The sequence below is a fragment of the Maylandia zebra genome, linkage group LG5 (genome assembly GCF_041146795.1).
Source record: "Maylandia zebra isolate NMK-2024a linkage group LG5, Mzebra_GT3a, whole genome shotgun sequence".
Classification (NCBI taxonomy): domain Eukaryota; kingdom Metazoa; phylum Chordata; class Actinopteri; order Cichliformes; family Cichlidae; genus Maylandia; species Maylandia zebra.
In genome coordinates, this window is record NC_135171.1 from 31,207,088 (window position 1) to 31,222,137 (window position 15,050).

General features: G+C 42.9%; 1 protein-coding gene across 2 annotated transcripts in view; it reads right to left on the minus strand.

Moving 5' to 3' along the window:
- Positions 1-15,050, minus strand: part of stab1 (stabilin 1) — a 180,087-nt gene that overhangs the window by 60,494 nt on the left and 104,543 nt on the right. For both annotated transcript variants that reach the window (XM_014413209.3, XM_076884201.1), the window contains 3 exons: positions 8,448-8,564; positions 6,010-6,142; positions 5,818-5,878 (listed from right to left, as the gene is read on the minus strand). In XM_014413209.3, the coding sequence (XP_014268695.3) occupies positions 5,818-5,878; positions 6,010-6,142; positions 8,448-8,564 (311 nt within the window). The remainder of the gene's footprint in view (positions 1-5,817; positions 5,879-6,009; positions 6,143-8,447; positions 8,565-15,050) is intronic.

The window sequence follows — 15,050 nt, forward strand, 5'->3', positions numbered from 1 at the left end:
GGAGTGAGTGCATATGAGAGCATGAGGGGGGGAATGGATGTTTGTGTCTGTGTGTGCCTGTATGTCTGTGTCTATATGTCAGGTTGGGTATCAGACGCCACCTCTCTGGGGACACCTCAGGCCCTCCAAGGTTTGGAGGCCTATCTCCACCTACCACCACTTCCCCTGCCAGTGGCGGACTCCCTCAGGTGTCGGTGCGTTGGTGGTTCTTTGTGTCTGGGGGTGGGCGTCCAGGTACACACCGGCTCACTCCTTGGCGGCCGCTTATCGGGGCCTGGAGCCTGGGGCTCGCTCGGGCCCCTTCGGGGGTGGGGTGCCCCCGGCCTCTCGGCCTGGGGCTCGGTCACTCAGGCACAGCTGGCGGCCGGCGGAGCTCACGGGCGCGTCACTGCAACTCCCCCTGGCTTCTGCTCCGCGGCTGCTGAGTGAACCCTCATCTGGGACTCTCCTCAGCTCTTACTGGAACAGTGGCGCGGCTGCCCCTCTGTTGGTCTTCCATGGTCTCTTGTGTTGGGGGGCCTCTGGATGTCTGGAGTTTTGATCTCCTCCATACCTGCTTCACACCCTGGAGGACGGGGCTGTGGCCCCCCCACACTCCCTAGCAGATCGTTACATGGAGAAACCTTTGGAATACAAGCGCGCTGATCCACACAGGTATGCACACAGGTGTTCACTGCTCGTAGACCCAAATTACACCTTTCTTGGCTGCTACTTCGAAGCACATCTGTCCTGCGTGCTGCACAACAACATTGAATATTTAGTATTTACTGCTGTTTACACCTAGCTAGATTAATGCGACGGTGTTGTGTTTAGTATGTTGCTTTTTTTTTTTTTTGTCTTTTTTTGCTTGTTTTCTATTCTTCTCTCAACAGGTGATCCAGGAGATTTTTATTTTTTTTCTCCCCCCTTTCTCACTGTCCCTCTCCCCTTCTGTTTTTCCTTTCCTTCCTCTTTCTTTCTCCCTTTCCTATCTCTCACTCATGTCTGTCCCGTCTGTAACATCTGAAAATAAAATATAATAAATAATAAAAAAAAAAAGAAAAAAAAGAAAAAAAAAGAAATGTTTTTGATGCTGAAATGCAGTAGAATTGGTTACAGATTTACTGTAAAGGACACTCATATACAATGATTATTTTGTAGGTTTATTCTTGCGAGAGTGCAAGGTAACCAAAAGGGTTTGAGCTATGGACCTAATTGAATGTTTGTGTTGTTAAAAGAGAAATGTGTGCATCTAAATGAAAAGAAACGCAACTGATGTCTCCTGTCTCTGCTTTTCTGTTAAAAAACAGTTTAAAAACAGACCCCATCGAAGGCCTGTAACATATGCATGTACGTAGAACCTCAGCTACTGTTGTATATATTGTATTGTATATTGTTTTTTTATTATTATTAATATTATTTATTTATTATTCATTTATTTTGTATTTCTTTATATTTTTGGTATGCTCTTTGTGTTCTACTGCTATCTGTACCTGAGCTGTGGTAAAGCACAAATTTCCTCGCCGTGGGATCAGTAGTCTTATCTTATCTCTTATCTTATCTAATGCAAATAAGCCATGGGTGACTAAGGACATCAAAGCCCTCCTCAATGACAAAAAGAGGACCTTCAGGGCAATAGAGAGTAGGTGAGAATGGTTCAGGCATTATTGAAGGGGAGAGGCTATGGACAATTATAGGAGAAAGCTAGAGTGGAAACTCCAGTAGAATAGCATGAAGAGATATGTGGAGTGGCATAAAGACTCCACTCACGCAAGTCTGCATGACCAGGTGGGGTCCAGTCTCTGTGTCCTAAAGACCTGTACCCCCCAGTTTTGTGGAGTCTTTCATAAACTGTTTATGATGAGTCTGAGTCTGCAGAGGATTCCAGTACTATGGAAGACGTCATTCCTCGTTCCTGTACCAAAGATGCCACGTCCCGGTGGCCCCCAGGATTACAGACCTGTAGTGCTGACTTCCCACATCATGAAGACACTGGAAAGACTCATTCTTCACCACCATCCTCATTCAACTTATAGTCAGGCCACACCAGGATCCCCTTCAGTTCAGTTACCAGCGTCTCCTCTGAGTTGAGGACTGTTGAGGATTGTTAGTTAGGTGATAGGAAGACCACAATATGTGCATTTTCAAAATTATGTGTCTGATAAGGTGATCAGCAACACAGTGGGAACATGAGGGGCTGTCATTTCCTCTTCACCCTCTACACCACAGACTTCAGCCACTTCACAGAGACCTGCCATTTTCAGAAGTTTTCTAATGACTCTGCAGTGGTTGGATGCATCAGTGAGGGTGATGAGACAGAGTACTGCGCTGTGGTGGACTCCTTTGTCACATGGTGTGAGCAGAATCCTCTGCAGTTCAGTGTGATAAAGACCAAAGTATTGATTGTTGACTTTAGGGGGACCAGGAAACCTTTGACCCCTGTTTCAATCCAGGGGATCAATGTGGACATTGGGGAGCACTATAAATACTTTGGAGAACACATTGACAATAAACTGGACTGGATTAAAAATACCACTGCACTTTACAGGAAGGGCCAGAGTCATCTCTATTTTCAGAGGCCTTTTAACATCTGACGGTGAGAGAGCAAAAGAGAGAGAGAGTTTTGAGATATGAGAGATTTGTGATGTTTAGCGTGTTTGGAGTGTGTAGTTAGTGTGTTGTCTTGTTTAGTTAGTGTGTAGTGTAGTCGATAGTTTTGTTGTTGAACTATAACTAATTACTTTTTCAAAGCAACTTGCCCAACACTGATGTTCAGTGAGAGACCGAGATTACCCAAATGCACCACTGCACAATGCAGGAAATCATTCCTGTGCCTGTGGTGGTACAACTCCTCTATCTAATGCACAGTACACACATCCTTAATATCTGCACATCCTCTAGAGAGAAATAACAAAATGACAAAGTTCAACAGTTTACAGTACAATTGTCACGGCCAGGCAGATCAGCTGCACGCTGATCAGCACGCTCTGTTTCTCTCTCTCTTCCTCTCTCTCTCCTCTTCTCTGTCGCCGGGGCGGAACTCACTGTGGGTTCATGCCCTCAGGAGATGAGACACCTGGGTCTCATTAAGATGATCAGCATTTAAGCCAGGAGGTGACTGCTGTTCATCGCTGGATCGTTGTCTACCACGCGTTAGTGAAGCTACTGCAAGTCGAGTTAAGTGTGTTTCCTTTGTGCGTTGTATTTAACCCCGTCTCCCTGTCTACAGAGCTCCCTGGATTTTCCCCCCGTGTGATTCCCTAGTGGCAGCCAGTGATCGTGTGTGTGGATGACCTGAAGAACGCATGCTTTTCCCCTGGACTTCCCTTGAGCTCCTTTTCCTTCACGCAGCTGTACATAGCACTCCCCCCCCCGCACCTTCTTGTATATACACCTGGTGAATTGTAAATAAATCTTTCTTGTGTGCATCTGAGCCCGGAGTCCTGCGCTTGAGTCCTCCTCCAAACCGTAACAACAATTTTAGCCACATATATGAATTTTGTCTTATATACTGCAATATTTAATTGAGCTAATTTGTTATATTTTGTTATATTTTGAAACGTTGTAATATATTGTATTATTTAATTTAGCTAAGTTAGTTACTGTTCTTACTGTCTTGAAGCAAGTGTAACTGCATAATTTCCTCAGGGATTAATAAAGTATTTACCACATTGGTGGTGGTCAGAGGGCCCGGTGGCACCAGTGTCTGGCAGCCTCGCCTCTGTCAGTGCGCCCCAGGGCAGCTGTGGCTTCAATGTAGCTTGCCATCACCAGTGTGTGTATGTGTGTGTGTGTGTGTGAATGGGTGGATGACTGAACATGTAAAGTGCTTTGGGGTCCTTAGGGACCAAGTAAAGCGCTATACAAATGCAGGCCATTTTAAAGTATTCTAATTCTGATGCTGAAAGATGCTACAGGCAGCATTACAATCTTCTCAGCTTCACAGCTTCTCCAGACCCTTTCACATCTGTCACATGTGCTCAGGGTGAACCTGCTCTCATCCGTGAAAAGCACAGGGCATCACTGGTGGAGCTGCCAATTCTGGTATTCTATGACAAATGCCAATATTGCTCATGGTAGTAGTAGTGACACGAACCCTAGCTACATGCAAAACGTATATGTCCGAAAAGACATGGACAGAAAAATACGCCTGTGGCCCACACCTATAAAACCTGAGGATTGTCTCACCGTTGTCCCTCTAGTGAATCTGTTGTTGATTTCATTAACACCAAAGCAGCTGAAAGTGATTAACAACCCCCTCTGGTACTTAGCTGAGAAGAACAATAGAAGAAGTTTATGAAGTTTAAATGATATGATGCTATACTATGATTAAAAAGTTTTAGTAAATTTTTTTAGCAGTGTACTTAGCCATGTTTTTAAAAAAATGTTATCCAAATCGATTAAGTTCTGCATCAGCACCCAGCAGTGCTTGAATTGGAATAACCCCACAAATAAGATCTTTAATTTCAGTTTAGGTTGCACCAATAGAGCACTTAATTGTGCTGTAATATACACATATATATTGCCTGTCCTGTCTGGAAGTGTAGCAATCAGGGTTGTTGTCTGAAGGCCAAACTAAATGCCCAGCAGATTTATTTTCCAAAGTCTACCATTACGGCTTTTGCTATACTGGTCCACTTGATACTCATATTTATTTTGATTTTTATTAGGTTTTTAACATTTATGAGTTATTACAATCAGAATGCAAAAGACGGAAATAAAGAAAGAAAGAGAAGTTGGGGAGAAAGTAGGCAAAAGGAGAGGGAGAGAAAAACAGGGAAGAGAGGGAGAAAAAACACTGAAAATCTGCTGAAAAAAACAAGCAAAAAACAACACAGCATGGAAACCACGGCAACAACCAACATATGCATAAATAGCGGTAAATAATAAATATTAAATGCTACTGAGCAGCACACAGTATTAATGATACATGACACATAATGTGTGTCTGTGAGTACCTGTTTGTACACCTGTGTGAGCTGAGCCCCGGGCCAAATAGACCTGAGGGCTCCCCACCCCCAGAAACAGCCCAACAAAGCCAAGGGGGCCCGGCTCAGCCAAGCTGCTGTTGGGAATGATCCACTACGCATTTGAGCACCCAGCCCCAGACACAGAGAACCACCAATGCACCAGCGGAGTTGGGGGACCACCTGGACCTGCAGCAGTAGGGAAACCCACCAGCCCAGACCCCGACCAGAGGGCCATTTCCTCCTCCCGGCCCACTACCCCAGACGGCGAACAGAGAACGGGTTTTAAGATTTGTGCTTTGATTTAAGCAAGTTCTCCTTTGCGCTTTTCCAGTATAATAGCTGGAAATCCTGTTCTTGGTTATGCCGACTGCCAAATGTGCAGCCATAGTAATTCCTCCCATTTAATGAAGTGCTTGTCATTTATTTCAGTTGGGAGTCTTTGAAACAGCTATAATAACCAGGTAAAGATGATCAACTTGAGATATGAAACTTAATAAGACTTAATTAAATTCTATCTCCTAATGTAATTCCCAGTTTTCTGTTTTTTTAAGTCAATTAATTTAATCAATTTAATTCAGCTCCACTCAACAAAATGAATGCACACAAATGATGCATTTTTTATAGTTTGGCTTTTTCTCATATAGATGACATCTGACAATTTCAATATTTACTACTTCTGCTCTATATCCCACTCTCAGTCTGAACTAGCATATGATGCATTTCCTGTATATTTAGTATAATCAGATTTAATTTAATTAAACTCTAAACAACTTGAAAAGAAAAAAAATGAAATTTTATTCACTTCTTTGCTGACGTTTGCTGCACTGCTGCAGATTTTACTGGATAAAGATGAAAAACATTTACTCACTGGACCAGTGAACTTGCAGGAGGCAAAGTCGCTGCAGCCACCATTTGGCTCTTCAGTACATCTGGAGAGCAGACAGAAAAACAGCCTGATGTCACGTCCCCAAAAGTAAACACCTCACGTTGATTTAATGAAGGCAACAAGGAAGCCAGAAAAAAAAACGTATTTAAGACAAAGATGAAAGGCCACACCGACCTGTTAATGGGACTGCAGGAGTAGCCATCTCCCTGGTAATCACTGCGGCAGGTGCAGTTGACGACGAGTCCCGTCTGGTTGCAGTCCGCATTCACATGGCAGCCGCCGTTGTACTCGGAGCAAAGGTCTGGAGCTGCAGAGTGTTTTTAATAAAACTGTCATCTGATTCATTATAAATGCTGGCTCAGTTTAAGGTAAGCATCAGCTCGCCACATGTACAACATCTGGAGCCTGAAACAAATGTGAACTGTTTTGATGCTTTTCTACAGCAACCAAATTATCAATCAGAACAGGAGTGCCACTGAGGAGAGAAAACAAATCTGATACTGAAAAACTAGAAGGATGAAAATATTTTAAGAAAAACAAACTGTCACAGAGCTCTTTCTTAAAATGCTCCAAAAACAGTTTGATTAATTCTGCCAGTCTGCTAATGTGCACAACAAGAACATTTACAGAAAGAATGACAGGTTACTGTAGTCAAAGAAAATAATAAAGGATAAAAACTATAAATGAAAAGGGATTATGGCAACAGTAGGGCCAAAAAAAAAATGTTTATGCTTTTAAAAAATTACTGAAACAATTGATTTTTTACAATCTTTGTTATTTTGATTAGAAGGGAGGCCAAAACCTGGTTGGGGTGGGGCGGGGCACACCACCATTTTCTTTTTTGTATGCTGAAAAACTCTGGATTGTAAGGTTAATCAAGTGTTGACCAGTATTGTAATGAATCACATGGACGCTTATCACTTGCATATGCTCAAATGTTGGGCAAGCTAATTAAACTGATTTAATTAGACCCCCTGGTTCACTGCCAGGGAGGCTAATCTTCCTCTAATCTAAGGGCTGAACTGGCCTCTTGTACTGCAATGCCAGGGTTAATAAGTTACAAATCAGCCATCAAAGACTAACAGGTGAATATACTTTGTCTCTTCTCCACCAACACATTCCCTGGTTCTGTTATCTTTTAATCAGAGATAAATTACTATCATTGGAGCCTTCAAACTTAATTCACTGAAGCCATTTAAATGCACCAAGTGTTTACTGTACCAGCTCAGAAGAGACGATCCAAGCACAGGACGCAGCAGGGTAACAGTTAAAAATCAAGATTATTGATCCAGACTGAGGTCAGCTAATTAAAGAAACAAAACACAAGAGGAACAAGGGGATACACAAAGAAGAAACCTAGGACTAGAAGGCAACAAAACAATATATCAAGAATACTAACAGAAAGTTAGAACAGCTGACTGGGAAGAATTCAACACAATCTAATACGAAATAAAGGGAAACTGGGGAATACATTTACAGAGGTGAGTAGCTGGTGTGCAAGAAAACTTGTGGGAACTAGAATCAAGGGTGGAAGTAGACAGAGTTAATAAAATAAAAAAGGAACTGTGGAATGGCTGCTGTTTATGTTGTATGACGCTGATGATGTCATGCTGTTTCGGGTTGTATTAGAAAAAGTAAAACATTGTCAGAGCGTAGCAGAAACAACAGTGGATGTGACACAACCACCAATCTCGACCGATCCCTGTTGATGAGTGGTTGTTAGGTGATCATATGCTACACTTTTTGGTGTAGTATCTGATCATCCTTGTGATTTAAACACTGCAGTCACTCATAAATTACAACCAAGTGGTATTAAGACCTGAAAAATTCAATGAAATGCAGGTTTATTTACCCCAAGTACCTTTAGGAAACTGGCATCAACAGTTGCCTAAAGGGACTTTATGAAGTAAAGACCCTACAGTGTTCAGGAGAAAACCCTGACAATCGAACAAGCCCCTGGAATAAGCCTGCAGTGATGGTTTAAAGGATTCTAATGACATGTAGCAGTTGTAGATCTACATGTTGGGAGTGGAAAAAGTTTCATGGAGGGGGAACGCTCAGTCTAACGCATGAAGTCCCACAGCAGTCTGAAACTACACTGTCTGATGGCATCATGTCAACATGGACTAAAATCTCTGAGCAATGTTTCAGCACCTTGTTGAATTTGAATAAAAGCAGAACTGAAACAAAAAAAAGGGGGGGAACCTGGTTCAAGCATATTGTACATATTAAAGTGTATTTTTGCATTATTAATATTAGATTTACGGATTATTTTTCTTAACCGTGGATAGAAAGCAGTGAAGACAGGAAAGTCAGGGGACAGCGGGCAAGGGAAGACACACCATGGGTCAGAGTTGAACCTGGACCGCTGCATTTCAGCCTTGTAGCCTATAGTTGCATGCAAATCTCAGAGGTGGTTTTTCACCTTCAAGGTGAATTTTCTTCATCTCAACGAGTTGCTTATTGGAACCACAGCTGGACCCGGATGATCAAAACTTACCAGAGCTTCCTCTTACTTCTGTGACTACAAAGCACTCTAATCTCTTCTAAATCTATTATTGCATGACCACCGTTAGGATGATGTGTGTTTTTAAACAATGGACAACACTCACGTGGCTCTGGAGTGCAGAAGGTGCCATTCCCCTGGAATCCCGGTTTACACAGACAACCAGCACCTAGCACACAGTCAGCCTGAGCGTGGCACTGCCGGCACTCCTCTGGGATTGAGCCTAGAAAGGCAGACGGGGGAATTATCTCAGTAGAAGATAACAAGTCAAATCCAGTCAAGTCAAAGTTTATTTATATAGCACATTTAAAAGACTAGTGTACATCAAAGTGCTTCACAATAAAACCGCAGTGCGGGCAGAACAAAGAACAAATAGTACAATTATACTTAAAATTGCATTTACATGGTGTAAGGCAGGCCGAATGAAGGTCAAACTAATTTGTTTCAAAAGCTAAGTTAAACAAGTGTGTTTTTAAACGGGATTTGAATGATTGAATTGATTCCGAAGTACGGATTTCGACTGGGAGATTATTCCAGAGTCTAGGGGCAGCGATGGCAAATGCACGGTCACCTCTGGTTTTTAAACGAGACCTTGGTTGCATTAGGAGCAGTTGGCTGGAGGATCTTAGTGCTCTCTTTGGGTTGTACGGATAGAGGCGATCAGTTAAGTAGCTAGGGGCCAGGTTATTTAGAATTTTAAAAGTGAGCAGAAGGATTTTGAAATCAATGCGATATTTGACGGGAAGCCAGTGTAGGTTAGCGAGGATGGGGTGATGAGCTCATGCTTTCTAGTGCCGATTAAGAGGAGGCCCAGGTAAAGAGAGTTACAATAGTCCAATGTGGAGTGATGAAGGCATGGATAAGTTTTTCAAGTTCTTTATGTGGTAAATAGGGCTTAGCTAACAAGAGTAAACAGGGCTTTAAGATAAAACTCACAGGTTTATTTAAGGAATGTTTTTGTGAATCCAACCTAGAAACTTTCAGAAAACAAAAGCATTCAACATGGATCCAGAATCCTCGTTTTGTTTGCATAGACCATTTGCACTTGGACTTCCTACACTGTGGTCTCTTAAATTTGAATTTCGTTATGAGCAAGAAGACAAGGTCTCAGGGATCCAAATCCAAAGTAGGTCTTAATCTGAGTGAAGACTGTGTTGCCATCATCTCCTGGCATGATGGCACAACATCAAGTTTCAGGTAGTTTCCAGCGAATGTTCTTCAGATGCCTCAGGTGTTACAGAAAAAAAAAGAAAACAAATGACACTCATATTCTTGTTCACACTCCCGGCCTGATGCACTGCTTTTCGACTTGGAAACTTTGACTCCTCCACTGAAAACTCCTCTCTGGACTCTGGGTTGTCGCTGGAGAGCCGACTCTCATCACTGGGGTAATTCCTCTCCTTGAAAGTTGGTGACGTTCAAGGACTTTGGTGAAATTGCAGCAAATTACAGTGGGGCAAAAAAGTATTTAGTCAGCCACCGATTGTGCAAGTTCCCCCACTTAAAATGATGACAGAGGTCAGTAATTTGCACCAGAGGTACACTTCAACTGTGAGAGTCAGAATGTGAAAAAAAAATCCATGAATTCACATGGTAGGATTTGTAAATAATTTATACGTAAATCAGGGTGGAAAATAAGTATTTGGTCACCTCAAACAAGGAAAATCTCTGGCTCTCACAGACCTGTAACGTCTTCTGTAAGAAGCTTTTCTGTCCCCCACTCGTTACCTGTATGAATGGCACCTGTTTGAACTCATCATCTGTATAAAAGACACCTGTCCACAGCCTCAAACAGTCAGACTCCAAACTCCGCCATGGCCAAGACCAAAGAGCTTTCGAAGGACACCAGGAAAAGTATTGTAGACCTGCACCAGACTGGGAAGAGTGAATCTACAATAGGCAAGCAGCTTGGTGTGAAAAAATCAACTGTGGGAGCAATCATCAGAAAATGGAAGACATACAAGACCACTGATAATCTCCCTCGATCTGGGGCTCCACGCAAGATCTCATCCCGTGGGGTCAAAATGATCATGAGAACGGTGAGCAAAGATCCCAGAACCACGCGGGGGGACCTGGTGAATGACCTGCAGAGAGCTGGGACCAAAGTAACAAAGGTCACCATCAGTAACACACTACAACGGCAGGGAATCAAATCCCGCAGTGCCAGACGTGTTCCGCTGCTGAAGCCAGTGCATGTCCAGGCCCGTCTGAAGTTTGCCAGAGAGCACATGGATGATACAGCAGAGGATTGGGAGAATGTCATGTGGTCAGATGAAACCAAAGTAGAACTTTTTGGTATAAACTCAACTCGTCGTGTTTGGAGGAAGAAGAATACTGAGTTGCATCCCAAGAACACCATACCTACTGTGAAGCATGGGGGTGGAAACATCATGCTATGGGGCTGTTTTTCTGCCAAGGGGACAGGACGACTGATCCGTGTTAAGGACAGAATGAATGGGGCCATGTATCGTGAGATTTTGAGCCAAAACCTCCTTCCATCAGTGAGAACTTTGAAGATGAAACGAGGCTGGGTCTTCCAACATGACAATGATCCAAAACACACCGCCTGGGCAACAAAGGAGTGGCTCCGTAAGAAGCATTTGAAAGTCCTGGAGTGGCCTAGCCAGTCTCCAGACCTCAACCCCATAGAAAATCTGTGGCAGGAGTTGAAAGTCCGTGTTGCTCGGCGACAGCCCCAAAACATCACTGCTCTCGAGAAGATCTGCATGGAGGAATGGGCCAAAATACCAGCTACTGTGTGTGCAAACCTGGTAAAGACCTATAGTAAACATTTGACCTCTGTTATTGCCAACAAAGGTTATGTTACAAAGTATTGAGTTGTATTTTTGTTATTGACCAAATACTTATTTTCCACCCTAATTTACGAATAAATTCTTTACAAATCCTACCATGTGGATTCATGGATTTTTTTTTCACATTCTGTCTCTCACAGTTGAAGTGTACCTCTGGTGCAAATTACTGACCTCTGTCATCATTTTAGGTGGGGGAACTTGCACAATCGGTGGCTGACTAAATACTTTTTTGCCCCACTGTACATCCAAGTAGTCATACCATGATTTCCATGTAGTGATCTAAAAGCAGTAGCAACACTGGAAACGAACTGCACCCAAATTTTAGGGGTTTTCTGTGTTTTTTAATGGGCAGTCTTAAGTAAAAAAAAAAAAATGGTTGGAATTATGTTGATCAAATACTGAAATAGATTATTTAACATGATTATCCATGCACTCAAACATCATGCATTTATTAAACTGTCTTTGCATCTAAATTAACGATAAATACATTGAAAACAAAAAACAGGAGGAGGTTGGCGGTGTTTTTGACCATAAAGGTAGTCTCACAGGAAGAACCACTGGTCCCTGCTGACCTGCAGCCTCTCCGTTGTGAGGTGGAGGTTTGGACAAGGACAAAAAGAGGTGCAGTTGGCAACGGGCTCGCATATCTCCAGAGACGAGTACAGAAGCTACTGAAAGAGAGCCGAAGCTAAAAATTAAATTACATCTCAAGCACACACTGCCAAAAGTGGACCAGGTAGTAGATGCTGAGGGATCTGGAGACAAAGGAAGCTGCAGCTGTTCATGATCGTTTCACATCATGACTTTAAGCTCCTCTTTATAAATCTTACTGATGAAAGTCTGGCTCAAGACGATCTAAACAGCGAATGAGTTTTGGCTGTAAATGAAAGGGCTGTGCTCGTTTTATAACACAAGACAGAACAGACCAGAAGAGCTTTGTAGCAAAGATAAAAGCAACAAGTCATTGCTGTATCTCATTATCTTCTTAACTGTTAAAAGCCAAAAACCTAACTGAAACTAAAATGAGTCACTCAGATGTGGTTTTCATCGTATCTCATCACTGTTTGGCTGGAACAGAGAAAAACTGGTTAAAATGTTGAGGATAGCCCTAAGTTGTTTTTTTTAGTTTAACAAGCCCTTTAGAATCAGAATCAGAATCAGAATCAGAAAGGGGTTTATTGCCAAATGTTGAGCAGGTTTACAACATTAGGAAATTGCTGCGGTGCTTCAGTGCAAACATAGTGTCATAAATAGCACTTAAATAGACATGAAAAAATAAAAGTAGGGATAAGAATTAAAAGTGCTACGTAGAAAGATATGTGCATGAGCTATGCATGAGATATATACATGAGAATAAGAATTAAGAGTGCTACGTTGAAAGATATATACATGAGTGCAGATGGTGATCAGTGCCAAACATGGAATGATGCAGTGAACACAGCGTAGGGTCATGTGTTAGTAGCGGGAACAGTCATATGGTTATTGTTCATGTGTCCAACAGCAGAGGGGAAGAAACTGTTCTTATGGCGAGAGGTTCTGGTGCGAATGGACCGGAGCCTCCTGCCTGAGGGGAGCAGGTCAAACAGACTGTGTCCAGGGTGAGAAGGGTCAGCTGAGATCCGAGCTGCACGCCGCAATGTCCTGGAGGTGTACAGGTCCTGCAAAGATGGGAGTCTGCAGCCAATCACCTTCTCAGCAGAGCGCACAACACGCTGCAGTCTCTGTTTGTCCCTGATAGTGGCTCCAGCGTACCACACGGTGATGGAGGAGGTGAGGATGGACTCGATGATTGCAGTGTAGAACTGCATCATCGTCCGTGTTGGCAGGTTGAATTTCTTCAGCTGCCTCGGGAAGTACATCCTCTGCTGGGCTTTCTTGATGACGGAGGTGATGGTGGGCTCCCACTTCAGGTCCTGGGTGATGGTGGTACCCAGGAAGCGGAATGAGTCCACAGAGGTGATGGGGGTGTCAGTCAGGATGATGGGGGGGGGGAGTGGGGCTGTGTGCTTCCTGAAGTCCACAATAATCTCCACTGTCTTCTGGGCATTCAGCACCAGGTTGTTGTGGCTGCACCAGGACACCAGACGTTCAACCTCCCTCCTGTAGGCAGACTCATCCCCGTCCGAGATGAGTCCAATAACGGTGGTGTCATCTGCAAACTTGATTAGCTTGACAGACTGGTGGGTGGAGGTGCAGCAGTTGGTGTACAGGGAGAAGAGCAGAGGAGAAAGAACACAGCCCTGAGGGGAGCCGGTGCTGATGGTCCGGGAGTCCGAGACATTCTTTCCCAGCCTCACGTGCTGCTTCCTGTCCGTCAGGAAGTCAGTGATCCACCGGCAGATGGGATCAGGCACATTCATCTGGGAAAGCTTGCCTCTTTAAGGTGGAGAATAGTTATAGCAGATGGGTGGAGCTTCTGAGATAAGACATTAGGGACAATTTCCCCCCTAAATGACAACATACACTGATGAGGCATAACCTTATGACCTTTTTCTTTTGCTGCCAAAACAGCCCTGACCCATGTTCCCTCTAAGCTGCGGCACGTGCGCAATTGCGCACTGCTGGCACGGTCTCTGCGCACAGAAAATCTGCTTTGCACACAAAAAAACTAACCTGAATTGAAATTAAAATTAATACTTTAACAATTCTGTTTTGCAGTGTTAGTCAGTGAGTGACTGGCTGCTCCCATATGGGATTAGAACACCTTATCCCATAGTTCAGCCAATAATGTGTATATACGCAGCCAATCAACGTCGTTAACAGGCTATGACAGCGTCCTTATGTGCCGACACCGGTGTTTGAGCTGGCAAAGCAGCGTGGCTGATGTGGAGTGAAGCCACGTTAATGACAACGTGTACAACCACTGGAGATGTGAGCAGGACAGACGGAACAATTCACGGAAAAAGTGTGGACTTTATAACAGTTTTTAAATTGTGCTGATAGGCCACGTAAAACCAGAGTTATCATAAAAATATCTGCAATGTTTGTTTTTCTTCCTGAATACTGTCGTTGTTTATATTTACTGCGGGAAGAAACTGTAAAAACGGCGTTTTATAAGGAAAAAGGCTCGAAATCACTCTCCGCCTGTGAGCAAAAACAACCCCCACCCCCCTGTCCCTTTCCTATTCGTCCAAAAAAGTACCATGTCGACCAATCAAAAAATGATATGGCAACGTGGCATCTAGTTGTTAAGAAACGGGGGTAAGTTTTAGGAGTGTTTTGAGACGTGAGAGATTTGAGACATTTAGCGCAAATCATGTGTAGTTAGTGTGTAGTGTAGTCAGTAGTTTTGTTGTGTGTGTCAGAACAATGAGTCGACTGCTGAATGTTATAGGAGTGACACATCTCCTGTTGTCGGGCCTGCAGGTATCAGGCTGTTGTTCTCCTTTATCTCATAGTGGACAGAAATTGTTTTTTGGAGTGGCACAAATAATTTGTGTGTCGTCAGATTTGATGCAGAACAGCTGATTGTTCTGTAAATAGTTTGAAATGTTTATTTAAAAATGCCTTGGCTGCATTTAAAAGAAATAGCTGCAAAAAACTTTGTTGTTTCCCAAACTGAGTTACTTTTTTGAAGAACTATATAATTAATTGCCCAACATTGGCCATTATATACTGTAGTTTGCAGACAGAGTTACAGGACTCTCTCCCAGACCACAGACTCATAATACATATCAGAGCTTTATAAAAAAAATTAAAAAAGAAAGAAAGTTGTGTTCTCAAAATTGGAGTTCAAGTTATTTTTACTTCAAATAGTGTTAACATACTACACAGGTCAATGACTAGATTTTTTTTTTTTAATTTTCATTGTAAGTGGGCTAAAGCAGTTGATTAAAAGTAGTCTAACATAAATGTAAATGCTGTAATTTAATTATTTTAATAAACCATGTAACTTG